The following is a 19227-nucleotide window of genomic DNA, read 5'->3' on the forward strand; positions in this document are numbered from 1 at the left end:
ATCCCATTCGTTTCAAAATGAGAAAAAAGATCACAATAAGACATCTGAAAAATTTTAAGTTCCAGAACTTTTTTTTAATTTCGCCTGTCAATCTAACTTGAGCCCATCAAAAGCCAAAGAGATTACAGAATTGAAAATTATTTTTGACAAATACCCCTGAGTTTAAATAGCTGTGTTTCTTGGCAAAAATTGAGGGTTTCCGCGTGAGACATCTTGCAAAAAAAAAAGAAAGAAAAAAAAGCAAGGTGACCAGTAAGTTCTTTGAAAAACGGTTCCTTGTGAACATAGGCGTAGAGTACGGGGGGAGGGGCTCAGACCCCCAAGAAATTTCGAATTCTACCCTGTAACGTTCAGATTATTAGCACAAGCAGACTTCACAGTAATATTCTCAGTCGTAAGACTGATTCTTTTGACTGATCATGCAAAACAGTTTCTTTTCCTTCCTGGCGAGCAGAAACAGAACTTGTCGATTTTGAAAGTTACAACCATAATTAGGCTTCAAGTTTAATCTTGATTTGGCATGAGCCCCCTTTTCCTGGAAAGTGAACGAAAGTGAAAATGAAGGGTAGGATCCTCTAGAGAAACCGTCAGTGCTCAGTGATCATTTTGAACTAGAACGGACTGTGAGTGAAAGAAACAGAGGCGAAAACTGTAACACTGAAAAGATTAGACCACTATATTTCGGCTAAGAACTCTAAAGACAGAACCGAGTTTACAGATGGGAACTCACATGTTAGTACCAAAACAGGACAGATAAACGAACAACCGAGTACTTGTAGTTTTAGTGGTAATGTTCAAGCTAGTGATGTAAATGAGAAAGCAAATGACCAAGGTAGCCCTAGTAGTAGCAATGTGTCTAGTGTAGCTCATACAGTCAGTGTCAGCAATGTCGGTAGTAATAGTACTAGGAAGGGCAGAACATTTCAAGCTAGCTGGACTGAAAAGTACCAGTGGTTATGACTCGACTAAGAGCGGTGGTGTGTGTACAGTTTGCAAAGAAGCAGTGAATATGAAAATGTCCCTTCCAAAGACTTCTCGCGATATTCCTTTGACACATTCGTAACGAAAGGGTTCAGCAACTGGAAAAAGGCACTCTATCGCTTTAAGTCGCACGAAGCTTGGGCATTTCACAAAGCAACTATTGCAACCACAGACTCTTTACACCGCGGTTATGACGTGAGTCAACAGCTAAGTGCACAACACAAGCAAGAATCGCATGACTCTCGCAAAGCTCTGAATAGTTAGGTACATAAGCCCCTATTTCCATAAGGTTTGTGCATTTTATGGTAAAAGCAAGAAAATTGGCAAACATATGTAGAAAATACGGAAACTCTGACAGGGGACAAAACCACATTTTCTGAGCACGTTTTTCCGCGTTTCACCGCGCTTTTCCGCGCGGAAAATCCTTTATTTTTTAAATTGAAGGATTTGGACATTTGAAGGGTCGTGTTTGGTTAATTCATGTCTGCTGATTATGAACAAGTGGCCACTTTTGAAATCGGATCAGTTGTTTCCGGGGTATCGTCATTTTCATCGTCGCAAGTCATACTCTATTGTGTATACTGAGGTAGTAGATGCGCTTGGGGTATCTTTCATGGCTAAATCGAGCATACTGAGTCTGAAAATGTGCTTACTTTTAATATCCAACCATCCGTTACTGAGTTATCATCACTTTCATCATCGTCGGGTGGTAGACAGTCTTTCATACTTCTACATTACAAACTCTGGTTCACCTTAATGAGCAAGTGACGATTGTGGTCTGAATGAATGGATCATTTGCGGGTTTAAAACCGCAACTCGAAATACATCATACCGCTAGCAGATTTAACAAAGAAAAGAAGAAAATGCACGTGGCACGTACTTTTTAAAGAGAAAGCATATGAGAAGAGAACAAGTAACGTGTAATTTACCTTTAACAAGTGCTGTTTTCTTTTATAAATGTCTTCATATCATGACATACGTACATGTAAAGTACATGCAGTCAAACTGCAGCGTCTTCAGTTGTTCATACATAGGCTGCAAGGGTAGAGGGGCAGACCTGACAGACTTTTTCACGCACGAGAACCAGCCTTTTCCAGCTTCCATGTCCGAGTACAGCAAGCTTCGGTTTGGAAAAAAATCTGAAATAGTTGACTGTTTGACTGCAGAGCTTGAAGAGCCACTGCCCAGCAGTCTCCCAACTGTCGACTCAATTGCACTAGAAGGGTCTGTTCTAGTACATTTCATCGTTCCTAAGCCTGAAATTAGTTTCGGTGAATACGCTCGCTCAAACTTCGCTACCTACACTAGAAAGCAACAGTCCGAAACCGATGCTCAAAGGATTGATCTCGTCTTTGACATCTACACTGACGACAACCTAAAGAACGGAGCATGTGAACGCAGAACAAATTCGTATTATGCCGTGAAAACCACAGACCGAACCCCCGTTCCTCGGATGAACAGGCGTGACTTTTTTAAATCAACTGAGAACAAGAGTCGACTCTTCCATTTTTTTTGCGACTATTGTAGACAAGGAATTGCAGGACATCTTTGTAGTGGCCACTCTTGGAGACACAGTTATTTCAACGCACGATATCACTTTTCGCGAAGGCCTCACACTTACCAACCACGAAGAAGGTGACACTCGTGTGCTGCTCCATGCCTTCCACCAGACCAAGTGTGACTATAACTTCATAGCCATCAGAACTGTGGATTCTGATGTAGTTGTGATCGCAGCAGCTTTGTTCCAGCAGCTTCAGAATGAAAACCTGTTTGTCATCTATGGGCTTGGAGCAAAGACGAAAGTACTGCCCATTCCCGATATTATTTATCGTCTAGGACCTGACAGGTCTCGCAGCCTTCTTTTTTTACATGCCTTCTCTGGATGCAATACGACTTCTTTTTTTGCTTTTCATGGAAAGCATGGTGTTTGGAAGACCTGGAAATCTGTGGAATCCAGTCTTAAGACTTTCGTTACTCTGAGTACATCAAGAGCCCCGCTCCTAGATTGTCACTTTACAGACATCCAGCGATTCGTCGTCGTTCTTTACGAAAAATCAAGCGGCTTGTCTGTAGTGAACAGTCTGCGGAAGGAGCTTTTCACACGAAAAACACCCGGAATGGAAAGACTGCCCCCAACAGCGGCTGCTCTTGAGCAGCATACCAAACGTGCTTACTTGGAGGCTCAGATATGGGCATCATCGTGTTGTCCGGAACATTCCCCACTGGATCCAGGTTTATATGGCTGGGTGAAGCACGACGGAAGCTGGGAACCTTTCTGGACTAATCTTCCTGAGGCAGCGACAATTTTCAAAGAACTACTCAAATGTGGCTTTTAAAAAAAGTGCAAAAACAGGTCCAAATGTGCAAAAGCTTCTATTAACTGAACAGATCGCTGCTCGTGCAAAGGTTGTGATAATCAGTACAATCAGTAGTGCACTTTTTGTAGCTTTAATTGTCAGAAGCCAATTTCAACCTGTATCCTGTCCGGGAGAACCTCATTTTTTCTTCTTTTTTTCTGTTTTAGCAATCTTTATGATGAAACAAGTCGAAATTGGCTACTTGATTCTTATGATCCATGTGATTGTTTAACTATTTTGAAATACCTGAAGTAGTTTAGTATTCTACATTTTACCATCATAATAATATGCTTCTTACGTCCGAAGTTCCTTAAGTCAAGCTGTTTGAGTTGAATAAATGATTTTTTTTTTTTTTTTTTTTACTGAATGCTTATTGAGGAGATCTGAAACAGTGATTAATTACTTACAGTTAAAAACGTATGATCTCCTTCGGAATATTATAGGGAGGGTATGAGTTCTTGTTAGAATATGGCATAGAAACCGGGGTTATGAAACTGGTAAATCCTGACCCAAGAATCCGATTGCAAAATAACAACATTTTTGTAATAGAGAGACTCGAATTAGTCAGAAAAGAGATCTTAAACTCGGCCATCGCTCATTCTCAAAATTTCGCGTTTTCTTCTTCGCGCGGAAAAATGCAAAGTAACGCGGAACCGCGGAGACAAATTTGAATTTGAAACCTAGTTGATTTTTCGTGTTCTCTGTAAACTATTCACCAATTTCTTTGCGACTAAGATGAAAAATACAAAGTCAGAAAACAGAAACTACTCAGAAGTGCATGGAGTGTACTGAAAAAAACGATGACAACTCTGTAACGAGGAGTCGGACGAATAAAGCAAGCAGATTTTTGGGATCAAGAGACACAAATTAGTCAGAAACGACGCTCTGATCGGAAAAATTTTCCCACTCTGAAAGTCAGCTATTTTTTTCCGCGCGGAAAAAGGCAAAACGGCACGATAATCGCGTCAGAAAACGTAGTTCTGACCCTAGTCAGATTCTCCATATTTTTCTGCACATGTCTGCCAAATTTCATGCTTTTACCATAAAATGCACAAACCTGACGCTTATGTACCTAACTAGAAGCTCATATTCTCGTCTTTGAAGTACCTTGCCTCAAAAGGAATACCTATGAGAGGTAAGCAAGAACAGTCTTCGAACTTCCGACGCCTTCTTGAACTAAGGGAAAATGATGTTCCAGTTTTAGAAAAGTAGCTTGTCAGACCAGAAAAGTACAAGTGGTTATCACCTGACATTCAAAATGAAATATTAGAGGATTAGCACTTTGGAGTGATGCTTGACGAAACCGCTGATGTTTCCTGTAAAGAACAGATTTCCGTTTGTCTTAGAACTGTTGATGACAACCTCGACAAAAGCAAAACATTTTTTGGATTTTATGTAACTGAAAACACAAAGAGTGAAACACTATTTAAGTGCTTGATGGATGTCCTTTGTCATCTCGGTCTTTTGTTACAAAATTGTCGTGGACAATGCTACGACGGCGCTGCTAACATGTCTGGGAGCGAAAGGGGTCTACAGTCTCTGGTGAAGGTCCAGGAGGGAAGAGCCTTATATGTACATTGCCGTGCTCACAGTCTGAGCCTGGTTGCTCAGGATGCGGTGGAGACTAACATTAATATGAGGAATGTTATGAACATGGTCCAGAGATTTATCGCTTTTGTTAGAGGTCCCCGAAACGGTTGTCAAGTCTGAACAGCATAAAGCTGGATGAAGGAGTGGCACTCCAACCATTCTGTCCAACTAGGTGGATCTTAAGAATGCCCTCTATCACTGCAATCGCTAGCAATTACTCCGAAATAATCCACTGGCTTGAGAACTTCAGTAATCACTCAGAAAACCGAAAACAGACAGCCGAATCTGACGAATTTCTTGAGACCTTTACCAACTTTGATACATTCTACAAGCTAGAAATTCTTCGCATTATCTTTACTGCAGTAGAAGACTCCAATACTGTACTTCAAAGAGCGCAGCTCCACTTCAGAGAGGCACAGGAAATAATTGATTGCCTCCGTAAGGTCTTGGAAGGTATGATGAATGAACATCGCGTTAAACTGCTATGGGAGGCAGCTGCCTCATGTGCAAACATTCTGGGTCTCAATGAACCAATGCTCCCGAGAAAACACAAAGTTCCAAGTCGTTTTGATGGAAGCGGTGCTCATTACCATCCGTCTAAGCCTGAAGATAATTATCGCCAAGTTTTCTATGAAGCCATCGATTGCGTACTGATGGGCTTGACTACAAGATTTGAACCAAGCCAAACAACTCAACATCTCTCTAAAGTAGAAAAGTTCGTCATGGGTGTATCTGACGTTTCGCATGTGCAAAACTTCTATAAAGACGATTTTGAGGACTACGCCCAGTTGCAGCTACACCGAGACATACTTCTTGATCAAGCGAACAAAAAGGAGATCCAGAAATTTGATGCTGTTGTCAGTTTTCCGAAAGAAAATGATTCCCTTGCCAAAGTTGCTCACTAGATGGTGAAGTTAATTAGGATAGTGTTGTGTATGCCAGTTTCAAACTGTACTTCGGAAAGATCATTTTCAAGCCTCCGAAGGATAAGAACATATCTTCGGTCAACCATGACCCAGGAAAGACTGAATCATTTAGCTGTTTTGTCAGTGCACAGGGAAGTCCTAGAAAGAGTGGACTTCAACAAACTCACAGACGAGTTCATCAAGCAAGTTCAAGTTCGGATGAATACGTTTTCACTATACCATCAGATGTAGCATGCGTTAGAACTTATAAATGAAGAAACACTTTCCATTCGACCGATCCTTAGCATTGGTGAGTAGCAATTATTCACGGCTGAAAGTTGAGGGGAAATTTCGGCACCTTGGGACAGGTTCAGTCTAAACAGAAATATTTCTCAAATTAACGGCGAGATTCTATTCATATAGTAATTTTAATCTTATGCTAAAAGCACCTAGCTATTATCAGAAGAAGCCCAAAGAAGCCTTTAATACAGTGTTAAATTTTAAACTTTTACTTTTATTCTTGCTCGAGGAGTCTCGATGTTGTACTTCGGATTTTTGTTCAGACACAAAAAACATTTTTTTTTTTACCTCATCTCCGAAAAAAAAAACTTCCACGCTTCCAACCGAAACTCTGTTGTGAATTTAAGAGACTTACCATATGAAACAACATGTCAAAATACACGTCCCATCTGATCCACATCTCCCCTAAGGCAAACACAGCTTTTATGTTGCTTTGTTTTTGGTGCAAGGGTTGCTCCCCCCCCCCCCGGAGAAATCGAAACTTTACGCCTATGCCTGTGAAATATTGTTCTCTCAACTTTGTCTGTCATTACAGGAATGCCTTAACCTTGAAGCTACTACTTCAAGTGAGTCTGATTAATCTTGAATTCGAAACTTTATTCCAAAATTAAGGCAAAACAAACCTTTTCTCCTATTTCTTGCTTATCAGTTATTCAACTATTGATAGTTTAAAACTTAATGGAGCTAAAATTGATAGTTTCAAGCTTAATGGGGAGGGGGGAATCTATGGTGGACACGATTTATCTTTTCTATTAAAAAGAATATTCAAACTTGCGAATTCAAAAACCTAAACGTAGTGTCTCACGTTATCTTACAACGTCATCATTATTTGACTTAACTAGCCCAATTGAACTCAGCAAACGTTAGTTATTTTAGAAACCCTCAAAAGCAAGGCAACAGTCCAATTTTGATTTCAGGTCATGGGATAAATTAGAAAAATGTCCTTGTGGATGAAAGTTTTTTTTCGTTTCGGTTAATCCGTTTCTTTGGTCTCCCTGAATCGGACCAAAGAGCGCGAAGCTTGGGCCCTGTGACCTAGGAAATCCTCTTAGACCCTACTATCACAGGTCCCTCCCTTTGTTGGGCTATCTGAATAAATAGATAAAAAGAGGCTTCATATTTGAAATGTTGAGAGGAGGTATTAGTCCCGCACTTGACACTTATAATGCAGATCATTTTTACACAGTGAATTGTGCCCTCTCCTTTTTGTATTGGAGATCCCAATTCGCATTGGCAGCCCTCCCCCTCATCAGATAGAAGAGCGCATGTACATGTGGTACCAGGATCGGGACAGTTGGTCTGCTACATATTCCGTAAATTATTAATTCAGAATTAGCGCGTCCGTAGGCTCACCGATGTAAGATGGCCAAACTTTCGGCTCCTTAGCCAGTTCCGTAAAAACAAGCTGTGTCCAGCTTTAGACTTTGATTTCTTTTATAACGTTATTAAAAATATAGTTTGTATTAATTTTAATTGCTTATAATAGACCAACACAACCAATAAAGGGCAGAGCTCGTTACTTTCTTTCTTTGGCTCAGAACCAACTTTATAAAAGCAAAGGATATAGGAACAAGAAGAAGGCATCAAAAATACCCATTCTAATTTTGTATTGGAGACCAATCCCAATTCACAAGAAGGAAAACAGAATGTTCACCCTTTCGACCTATTAAGGTTGTGACTTTCTTTTGCAAAGATTTCGAGCTTTTTTCCGATCTGACCTTGAACAGATATGTTACACTCCCCATCACCAATTCGGGATCAAGCGAGGAAAAGGTAGTGTGGATGCTCTCATAGTTGTAGCCAAAGCACTAATTGATACCGAATCTTCAGGAGAGTGTCTAGTTGTCACTAGTCACGATATCCGATGCACCTTTGATTCCCTCATCCACACAGTTATACTCCTCGAAGCGGCTAAAGGTGGACTGAATTGCTCAGTGATTCAGTGTCTTGGAGATTTTCTCTCTCGACCATGTATTTGTCTCAAAGAGCCTCCGGATAAAAATATGCCCCCTGATCTACATAGGAAACTCACTCATGTCTTGAAAGGTGTACGCCGAGGGACAGTTATTCTCCTAGTCTTTTCAACAATTGTGTGTTGGATGCTCAAGACCATCTGATTCTATCTTCATTAAATCCGTCTCTATTTTTTTTATGCGGATGACGTTTTAAATCTCAGCCGTACCCTCAAAAGAATGAATGACATTTATGTCAGACTTTAACAGGAGTATTTTAAACTTGACTTAAGTTTTAATCCTGATAGGTCAGGAATAGATCTTTCGAACTTGAATGGGAAGGACCGTCCTTTATAGCGCTTGGTGATACCATTGTTAGAGCCGTTGACCAACTCGTTTATCTAGGTCTTCCCATTAGTTCCTCGCTACGCCACACCCAATCCCTGCACCCAGACCATCTCACACGACGTATATCTCCTTCTTATGCATCGATTGTTGCAGCAAAATTCCGATTCGACCATCTGCTATTAGCTAGCCTTTTCAATGCCGTAGCCCTCCCTCACATCTCGTATATAGCTCCATTTTGGAAGATGTTTACTAGAACTAATTATCTGAAAGTCCGGTCCATTTTTTATATAGCATCATTTTGGAAGATATTTACTAGACCTAATTATCTGAAAGTCCGGTTCATTTTTTTCGGTTTGTTAAATATATGCTTTGGTTGCCACCTTGGTATCGGAATCCTCCATTGATAAGAAAATTTAAACTCGCTGACCCTGATCTTGCAATTTCTAAAATAATTACCAAGTATAACAAAAAACTCAATTCTTCATAGAATGATTAGTATCATGCTCTAATTAAATAGTGTTTAGTATTTTTTTTTCTTTTTTTTTTTTTTTTTGTTCGTGTCATGACCACATTTGGTTAGTTTCTAACATTTAAATTAGTTACTAATTCATGTTTTATTTTTATCGTTAAATGTCGTTGCTACGACAAGAGTTAGTGCACTAATTGGATTCTTTTTCCTTCTTATTTTCTTCTTATTTCTCCTTTAATCCGTCTTACCATATTGTGTCAAAAAACCAACAGAGAGACAAAGCTCAATGAAAAAAAAAAAAAAAAAAAAAAAACAAGACTGTGGCCAGTGGCGAGAAACGACAAAAGATGTAGAACAACGCAGATATTTCGCCTGTATCCAAACAAGGCGTCTTCAGCACGAGAGAAACACAGGAAGAACAAGATAAAAAAAAACTAAAACTAAAAACAAATAAAACCACCACCAAAAAATATACAATTAGCGCAACTAATCCACGTAGTGAAAAGAAGCTATTAGAGTTACTTCAGTGAGAACACCACTTTTAATGTTCTCACTGTGTTCCTCTCGTGCTGAAAACGCCTTGTTTTGATACAGGCGAAATATCGTTGTTATTTTACATTTTTCGTCTTTTCTCTCCACTGGCCGCAGTCTCTCTGTTTTTTTTTTCGGTTTTTTTCATTGAGTTTTGTCTCTCTGTTGGTTTTTTGTCATGGCTGGCCAGTTCGGCTTAAGATCTTTCATTCATTATGTAGTGTGAATTATGGGTATTCAATAAATATATAAATAGTAAATAAATAGTTACAACTTTGTTTTGAAGCATAAGATTATTATAACTTAAATAATTATTATTACAGATAACTGAAATTTTTACTCCAAGAATTTTCGACTGAGGATCGGTAGTTATATTTGACTATGCAATATTTCTTTTCACAAGGAATTTGAGAGGAGAGGGTGTATTTCCACCCTAACAACCCTTAAAAAATCCAGAAATGCTTACTTAAGAATGTGCTTTTTTAGTTTTTAACACCGATTTCCTCTAAAATTAATTTTGCCCTTGCCCCAGCCCTGTAACAATTGGGCTTATGTGTACCTATGTTGTATATTATTTGTATAACTATATTGTATACCTATTTTTAAATAGCAGATTTCAAGGTGAAAAAAGAACAAAATTAGCAAACCTTTATTTTCAGCCTCTATCGTCTTTTCATCTTGACATGATTCCATTAGCTTCATAAAAAGTCTTTTTTCCACGACAGTAACCTCATCTGTCGAGAAAACATCAGCTCTTGAACAGGGTACAGAAACAATTCTATCTTCTTCTTCCACAAATGTCATAATCTTGAGGACATTTTTGAATTCCAAGTAGCGAGAAACTCCAGAAGAGATCAAAAGCTCTACCATGTCCCCAGAGGACAGTAAAACCTTAAATTATTTCAATTCAATTTAACAACGGGTTTTATTCAACAATACAAATAATTGATTTACTTCATTTAAATAAACTATGATAGTAAAGTAATAAGAATTACTATTATTTCCATAATGGCATAACTGGATGTAATCAAACTAATCCGAGGTTTCACAGTGGTTCTGTTGCCAGATTGGAATGATTTCCTTATGAATATTTTACTAAAAATATTCGTAGCCAGGGTTTCAGACGCGCATAGTGCAGGCTAAACTGTTTGGTGAAGGGGTAAGAGCGGGAATTCTCCAAGGAAAAAAATCAACACCGTCAAACTTTATTTAATAAAAGCCTAAAGGGGTCTAAATCTTGATTTTTTTTTTTTTTGTCGTCTTAAATTTTGATTGGAATTGATACATTACTTGTAGTGACGACACGTTTTAACTCAACTGGATAATGCTATACAATTTCTAATGAAGATAACTGTAGCAAAGATCCACATAATTACGAAAAAAATTATTTTTCGTATACATTAAATTTATTTGTATAATTTTTTTTTTAAGTTACTCTGTAGATAGTAGGTTTAACCTAAGGTAGTAGCACGATTGCAATAAGGAATTTGACAGTATCCCACAATGTATTTGCAAAAAGTTCTAAAATTTTAAGTAATAATAGCGAAAATCCCAAGAATTGGCAGCCCTGAATTTTGGCATTTCTTAAGGCCCAATGACAATGAAGTTTCACTAACATCGAGATCTAGCTACCACTAATTTGAGACAATCATTTTTTTAATAATTTTGCAGCGACTAAGAAAACTAATACAAATCTTACACCAATAGCGGTAGCATGTTCTTGGTGAAATCTCATTGTGAATAGGCTTTTAATGATTCTAAATCTTACACTACATCTTGGCATTATTTCAACCAGGGAATACTTGCAAGAACAATTCTAAAAAGCAAATTATTACCTATTAGTTGGATTTTAAATTCCATATAAGGGAGTTTAATAACATAATATGCCAATTATTAATTAAGAAGGGTAGAATCAATACATATATAATGTTCAATCAAATAAGAGTTCTTGTTTTGTTCTTGTCTGATTTTTTTTGTTCAGATATCCTATAAACCAGCCTCGAATAAAAATTGACACCCTTTATTTCACTTTTCCTGTATTATTGTAACTAACCTTAATGAGGAAGGTCTTCAAATCTCGGAGTTTTAGCGCGCAGTCCCCATCGACATATCAGGCATACGCTATAGGGAACCTCAAACCGCTAGTCTCGCAATAAAGCAAGAATTGTTGTAAATTGGATCTGCAACTGTTTTAAATTAACTGCACTAGTTAAGTCCTTTAAGAGTCTTGTAAACACAGGCAGCAATTCACAAAAAATTTAGAAGAAGTGGAGGAGGGGGGGGGGGGGTTAAATGCTTTTTCAAAATCAAACGTAGATTTAGGAAAAATGTGCGGCATCAAGAAATGTTGCCCTCACGATCAAAGAATGCCGACTGATAGGGTTGGTCACACCTTGCGATAGCCACCAGAGTACCTGCCAAGGAGGGCAGGAGAAAAACTGGAGAAACCTGGTTAAATCAGGTCTTGAGCCTTTAGGGGGGAGGGGGTCAGAAAGTTCGGACACAGATGGAAAACCCAATCGCTCCTTCTTGCAGAGCAGCTGACGGCAGACCGCACCACATGGTCCAAATAGGTTTAGAAGATTGTCGATGCCAGGCCGACACTTTACAACAAATGTGTGCTAGAGGCTTAATCCAAAGTGAATATTCAATTCAATTCAAACTTTTTATTTCCTCCGAATACGAAGAGTAAAAAAAGAAATAAATAAAAATAATAACCGCTAATCAACAGGCCATAAAATTATCTTAAACTATATAACAACAAATACGCAAAGGCCTTCAATCAAAATTACCACACAAATTAACACTTCATTCAATAGATAATAAATTAACAGTTCACAAATTAACACTTCATTCAAAAATTAAATCAAATAAAATACATTAAGCTTCGTGCGCAGCTCTATATAAATTACGAGAAAAAACATTTAAATTGGATAAAAAATTCTTTTGCTTTTTCTCCAAAACATCAACAGGGTTTTTATTTTATATGTATTCATTAGAAAAGTATTTGATTCAGATTTAGAAAAGTGGTAAAGGAACTTAGCAAAATTAAAAAATGTAGTTTTTACATGCGCAATATTACTAATTCTAAAAAACGGGAGAAGCGATGAAAAAACTAAAATTTGAGGCAAAGCGATTGTATTATATACCCAAGCCAGTGATTTCCGAGAAAGAAGATCGCGAAGACAAATTACTGCCCCGAAACTAGACGCTGTTCTACTTTTAACTGCTTTAGAAATAGAAGCATGGCATAGAACTAAAGTTGGTCCATAAGGTACACCAAGATATAAAAAAAATTCCAAAGGTTTTAAAATACTATCATAAATAAGAACAGAAATTTCCGAATTAACGAGATCATTAGCCTTAGTACCAAGAAATTTAAAATGACACTTTTCAGGGCGAAAACGAAGTCCATGCTCACTACAAACCTCTGCTAAAACATCTTCATTTTGTTGAAGTGACTGACGTGATCGATTCAAAAGGAGTAAATCATCTGCGTAAGCAATCCACGACAGAACATAACCTTTACCATAAATAAAAGTCAACTTTATTTGATCAAACAGCCCCGAAACAGTAATATTGAAAATCAAAGGAGAAATAATGCTTCCTTGTCTCAGCCCCATACATAACTTAACATTATAATCACTAAACTGATTCTTCCACTTAATACGAATACAAGAGGAGCCATACCACTTTTTTAAAACCAAAACTACTGGTAGTGGGACATTATTCTTCAGAAGCGCAGTCATAGCCCAAGAATGGATAATTGAATCATACGCCACCGCAAAATCTAACGCAAGTGTATAAACTCTATCCCATTGCTTACAAAAGGATATTATTCTTGAAAGGAGGGTATGAGCAACATCCATGCTTTGACCCTTACGGAACTCAATTTGATTCAGGCCTTGGTTACAAGACTCCAAATACTTTAATAGAACTAACTCAAAAACTTTGCTAATCTGGCACGAAACAGTAATCGGCCTGTAATCATAACATCGATTCATATTCCCTCCTTTTTTTGAAAGGGGTGAATTGGTAGAACGAGAAAAGCTAGTTGGAACAACTCCAGAAGAAAGAATAGTAGTAAAAAGAGTAGTGAGGAGAAGGATTGCTTTGGGGGATGCCCATTTTATATGGTTTGAATGTATACCATCATGATCAAAAGAATGCTTACTTTTTAGAGCTTTAATTGTTACCGTTACATCATCAACAGAAACAGATATTTTACTATTTGGGCGGGGCTTTGAAATTTCTTCCGATAATAAAGAGTCAAGCCGTGATTCAACTGCCGCATCACCGGATGAAAAAACTTGAATATAATGAGTTATCCAATCATCTAGTTTCAGAGAACTATTAGAATCTGGTGAATAATTATTATTACGACGTCTAGAATTAACCAAACTCCAAAGCTCATTCTTATCCCTAGTAATCCTTGAACCAATTTCATCTTTTATAATTTCATTATGCAAACGCAACTCAACCCAAAAAACGCGTTTAGTTAATTTCATACCATCATAAAATGGTCCAGATCGCGGTTTTCCTGCGCACTTCCAAAGGTAACAAGCTTGAGAAGCATTCTTTTGGCTTTGCTTTAAAATCGGGTTAAGGTTCCAACCTAAAACACGAGATCCACGACGGAAAGAATCAGTTCTAAATGCTTTATTAGCCCCGACTTTTAAACTATGAACAATTTCAAGGTAAAATAGATCTATATCAATTTGATCAACATCCTTAGAATAATTTACAATTATTTTAGCTAAAATAGCATCTGATTCTTCATGATATTTGTACATTTTTTCCCGATCCCAGATCATTTTATTTACAATTTGACTAGAACGATGGATAATTTTAAAATATGAAATTTGAATATTTAAATAAAAAGAAAGGTAAAAATGGTCACTAATAGGCATATCCAATCGAACCTGAACAGGTTGTGGTAATAACGCTGCATTTGAGACCAGCACATGGTCTAGAGTAGAGCAAGAACCAGAATTATGGACATACGTAAAATCCGCATCTTTTGAAACTATAGTAAAAACCGAAAACAAAGATAAAAGAGCAGAGGAGCGGACATCAGAGATAGCAATGTTGCAGTTAAAATCCCCGCAAATAAGCCACTGGAAATCTGATGGAACTTTCGCCACAAATCGCGATAATTCTAAACATTCAAAATTGAAATCAAAATCCGAATCAATAGTATGATAATTTGTTGGTAAATAGCACGAAAAAACAATAATCCCTGGGATTCGAACAGCAACAAAATATCGATTAACGGCAAACACGGAAACTGGAAAATTCTCTCGAATAAAAATGCAAACGCCTCCTGATGGGCGTCCACCTGTAGGTGTAGCTGGAGATATAAAACACTTAAACTGGTGCGACAGGCTCGAAAGAAGACTAGTAGAGTGGTCCAGAAGGTGATGCTCTTGCAGACACAAAATATCCAGATCGCGCAGCATAGACTGCAATACATGTTGTTTATCCCCAAAACCATTCAGATTCAGAGATATAGTCTTTGCACTAATCATTTTTTATTCTTTACAACTTTTTCGGTTAACTGTTTGCAGCGAAAGCTAAATCCAGTATGCTCATGAGATCCACAATGGAAGCAACAAGGTTCATTCTGGCAAGGGTTGTTCCTAGAATGAGAGTGTCCACTACCAAGGCACTTGAGACAACGTTCCACGCTAGAGCAGCCTGACGATATATGCTGTAGCGACCCGCATTTGTAGCACATTCGCGGTAAAAACTTATAATCAGTAAGCCGGAAATGTTCGTAGCCAATGTGAATCCCATGACGCAAATAATGAGACTTGGCCGTCACCGAACGGAAGTATACACGATATGATTTTGAAACACCGATGCACTGTATCTCTTCGATACCATGGTTAGAAGCACACAAACTCTCTGGGTTGATCGGGAAGTCCACTCGTGATAATAAACCGACAATTCTCGATTTGCGAACCTCAGTTTTACCAACCTTGTCATTCAAACAGTCTTTCAAGTTTTCGGCGTTTTGTCTTTTCGTATGAATGACCCATTTCGGTTGCTAGGATCCTGATTCCTTAGAAAGTGAAATCCGCACTATACCATCAGCTCTATCCAACGATTTCAGAAAAGCTTCACGCTTTAAGGGATCATTACAATCTTGTGGTGGTGAATCTACTACAAGACCCACTGTTCCTGACTCGTTATTCAACGGAGGCCAGGATTTATCATTGAGTTTTTCTTTATTTATACAGCTCAAAACATCGCTCTGTACTCCGTCACAACACTCTTTCACCAAAGCAGGAGTCTCTGCTACCTTACTTGTGACGTAATCAAGTTTATCAATTATGCTAAAAAGATGCCGGTCCCAGGTTTGAATGGCACGGCTAAAGCGAGCATTTTGATCCGTATCTATCGCAGGTATCGCATCACTTGCAGTCATAACGAATTTCAGATTTGGCAAGCGAGGGATTGCATCTTCAGAAATAAGGATGTCTAAAATATCCTGTGACAGGCTTTGCTTAGCAGAGGGGCTGCGACTTGCAAGGAGTTTATGCGTGGGGTTCACTAGAGATGTTAGAAGGGTTCTAGCTTGATCAAGATGATCATAAGAATAGAAGTTTGTACACGAAGATATACAGGAGGCGGACGAAATTCCTGACTGTAGACAGTGCCGGAAAAAACTTAAAACTGGTGAATAAACAAGAGTCTCTGAAGGAGGCGGGATCAACAGGTTTACTTTTCCATTAAATAAAAAACAAGTTTTTTCAACTGAAAACAAGGAGCAACATTGAAACTTAAAACGAACAGAAATTATTATGTACATGAGGGAGTTGCCGCCTCCTCAGTACCTCGCTTTTTAAGTTTGACCTTTTGTTTTAATTATTTAAGAAAGAATCCTGATAGACAAGGAACCTTCAATTAGAATAATAAGCTTTATACAAATTCAAAAAACATTTTATCGTAAAGAGCGAGGTACTGAAGAGGGCGCAACCCCTTCATATACGTAATAATTTCTGTTCATTTTAAGTTTTAATGTTGCTCCTACCTTTCAGTTGAAAAAACTTGTTTTTTAAATTTAATTCCTGATAGTTTTTAATTAATTCCTGGAATCCAGCTCCCCCTCCCATGGAAAATTCCCTTCCCCCAGGAAAACTCTTCCATGGAAACACCCTGGCACGTAAGCACCCCCACCAGAAAATCCCCTCCCCCCCCCCCCCGACAATATCTTTATATTATCCAATAGTCAATACTATATGTAAGTAACGGGCAGCGATCGGACAATTTTGGATAAAAAAAGGGGGTGGGAGCTAGCTGCCCTCCAATATTTTTGGTCACTTTAAAATGGCACTAGGACTTTTGATTTTCTATCAAATGAGCCCTCTCTCAGTCTTCTAAGATCACTGGTTCGATACGATCACCCCTGGGGAAAACAAGAAATAAAAAATAAACACACATCCGTGATCTTGCCACTGGCAAACAATTCAAAATTCCACATTCTTGTATATAGGACCTCGAAACCTCTACAGTCTGGTTCACTGATATTCTTAATCTTATGGTGTCATTTTCATTAAGATCACTTGATTTCTTGGGGGGGGGGGGGTCCCCCTTTTTAAAAAATTTGTCAAATTTTCTCAGACTCGTAACTTTTGATGGGTAGCATTAAAATTCATAAATTTTATAGATTTTGAACAAGCATCAAAATTCAAATCTTTTGATTTATGTATTATTATCCAGACTCTGTTTCTTACAGTTTTGTAAGAAACTATTGAGCCGCATCGCTCCTTACTTATAGCTCGCACGAACTGATTGATACGGCTAAATCGGAAGTTTTTTTTTTCAACGATAAAGGACAGATTAGCAGACATGCGAATTTAGGCAAATCTGCGATTGCGTCATCAGCGAATATACAGTATCCAGGTTTGTTAACGGGTCGAAATGTTTAGGAAACAAGAGAAATTATTCGTGAGATTGTTGATCGAAAATTAAGAATCACGTAGGTTTCAGTAGTTTCGAATACAGTTCGTCCTTCTGGTAAGTATTTATCAGCTGTTTAAAATTCTGTTCCTTCTCCCCACCTTACCCCGTTTGCCCCAAGCTGCGCCATCTTTAAATGTATTTTCTAATGATGACAAACAATAAATCCAATCGCGCTAATTTAGGTATTTCAAGTTTATGCATCGCCTGCCACTATGGTCTATGGCACTATGCCACTATGGTAACAGCACGTTAATGTGAAGATATACCTTATCAAAGCCCAAAACAGCAATTGAGGCCTTCCTAGGAAGTTTTATAGTTCGGCCCAACCATAGATTTCTGTCCTCTGTGATATGCGGCAACACTCAATTGCGTAATTCATTGTATTTTGTTATCTTTCTTTTTTGTCCTTGGACATTTTCCTTGTTACTTTGCACTCCGTTCTTTGTCTCTTGATGTATTAAATAAAAAAAACAAGTTTTTTTAACTGAAAGCAAGGAGCGACATTAAAACTTAAAACGGACAGAAATTATTCCGTATATGAAAGGGGCTGTCCCATCCTCAACGCCTCGCTCTTTACGCTAAAGTTTTTTAATGTTTAAAAAAATAGAGCTGTGAAAAAATCAAACTTTAGCGTAAAGAGCGAGGCGTTGAGGAGGGGACAGCCCCTTTCATATACGGAATAATTTCTGTTCGTTTTAAGTATTAATGTCGTTCCTTACTTTCAGTTAAAAAAAACTTGTTTTTTGTATTTAATTTTGAAAGTTTTTGAATTAACGCAGGTTTTGATTTTGGCACACAGTACATGAATAATTAAAACAAAATTTGCATATTAATTTTACTTTTATTTGGTTAAATAGCTTTCTCGAAACTTGTTTAATTTTATTTACGAACATTTTCATTAGTAATAGATATAAGTAACTTGCGAATTAACTTACGTAACGAACTTCTATATTCATATATTTTTAATATGTATATTAGAGGGTTCTCCCCCTAGTCAATACCTCGCTCTTTAAGCTAAAGTTCGAATTTTGTTCCAATTCTTTAAAAATGGCCCATTAATCACAAATGCCGTTAATTAGAATAAATAACTCTTATGAAGGTACTGAAAAATCTTTAGCGTAAAGAGCGAGGTATTGACTAGGGGGTGAACCCAATCATATACGTAATATTTTCTGTCGTTTTAAGTTTTGATGGTGTTCCTTACTTTCAGTTGAAAAACTTGTTTTTTTTATATATAATTTCTGATATTTTTTTTAATAATGCTGGGAAATCCGGCGCCCTCTTCATAGCAATGTCCCTTCCCCCATGACAACTTCCTTCATGGAACTGTCCACCCACATAACCCCTGACCCACCCACCCCCCCCCCACTACCAGAAAATATCCCCCCTGAAAACGTCTGTATATTCCCCAATAATATGTTAACATTGGGTAAAGTTCATAACTTTTAGCCCTCCCCCCGGGAACTTCAGGGGATTAAGTCATCCTAAAAGACATATTTATCATACTTTCGACCATGCTGAACAAAATGGCTATCTCAAAATTTTGATCGGGTGACTTTGGGGAAAAAATTAGCGTGGGAGGGGGCCTAGTTCCCCTCCATTTTTTTGGTCATTTAAAAAAGGCACTAGAACTTTTAATTTCCGTTCCAATGAGCCCTCCCAACATATTCTAGGACCATCGGGTCGATACGATCACCCGTGGGGGAAAAAAACAAACAAAAAGACAAATAAACACGCATCCGTGATCTTTCTCCTGGCAAAAATGCAAAATTCCAAATTTTTGTAGATAGGAGCTTGAAACCTCTGCAATAGCGTTCTCTGATACG

At 38.0% G+C, this 19227-nt stretch overlaps 1 protein-coding gene across 1 annotated transcript in view; it reads right to left on the reverse strand.

The window, feature by feature from the left end:
- Window positions 1-19227, reverse strand: part of Rep (Rab escort protein) — a 115925-nt gene that overhangs the window by 62081 nt on the left and 34617 nt on the right. Inside the window, exon 5 of the mRNA XM_089089875.1 lies at window positions 10081-10324. Within this exon, the coding sequence (XP_088946001.1) occupies window positions 10081-10324 (244 nt within the window). The remainder of the gene's footprint in view (window positions 1-10080; window positions 10325-19227) is intronic.

The sequence above is a fragment of the Artemia sp. Qi Xiang Cuo genome, chromosome 5, assembly GCF_049724085.1.
Source record: "Artemia sp. Qi Xiang Cuo chromosome 5, ASM4972408v1, whole genome shotgun sequence".
Classification (NCBI taxonomy): Eukaryota; Metazoa; Arthropoda; class Branchiopoda; order Anostraca; family Artemiidae; genus Artemia; species Artemia sp. Qi Xiang Cuo.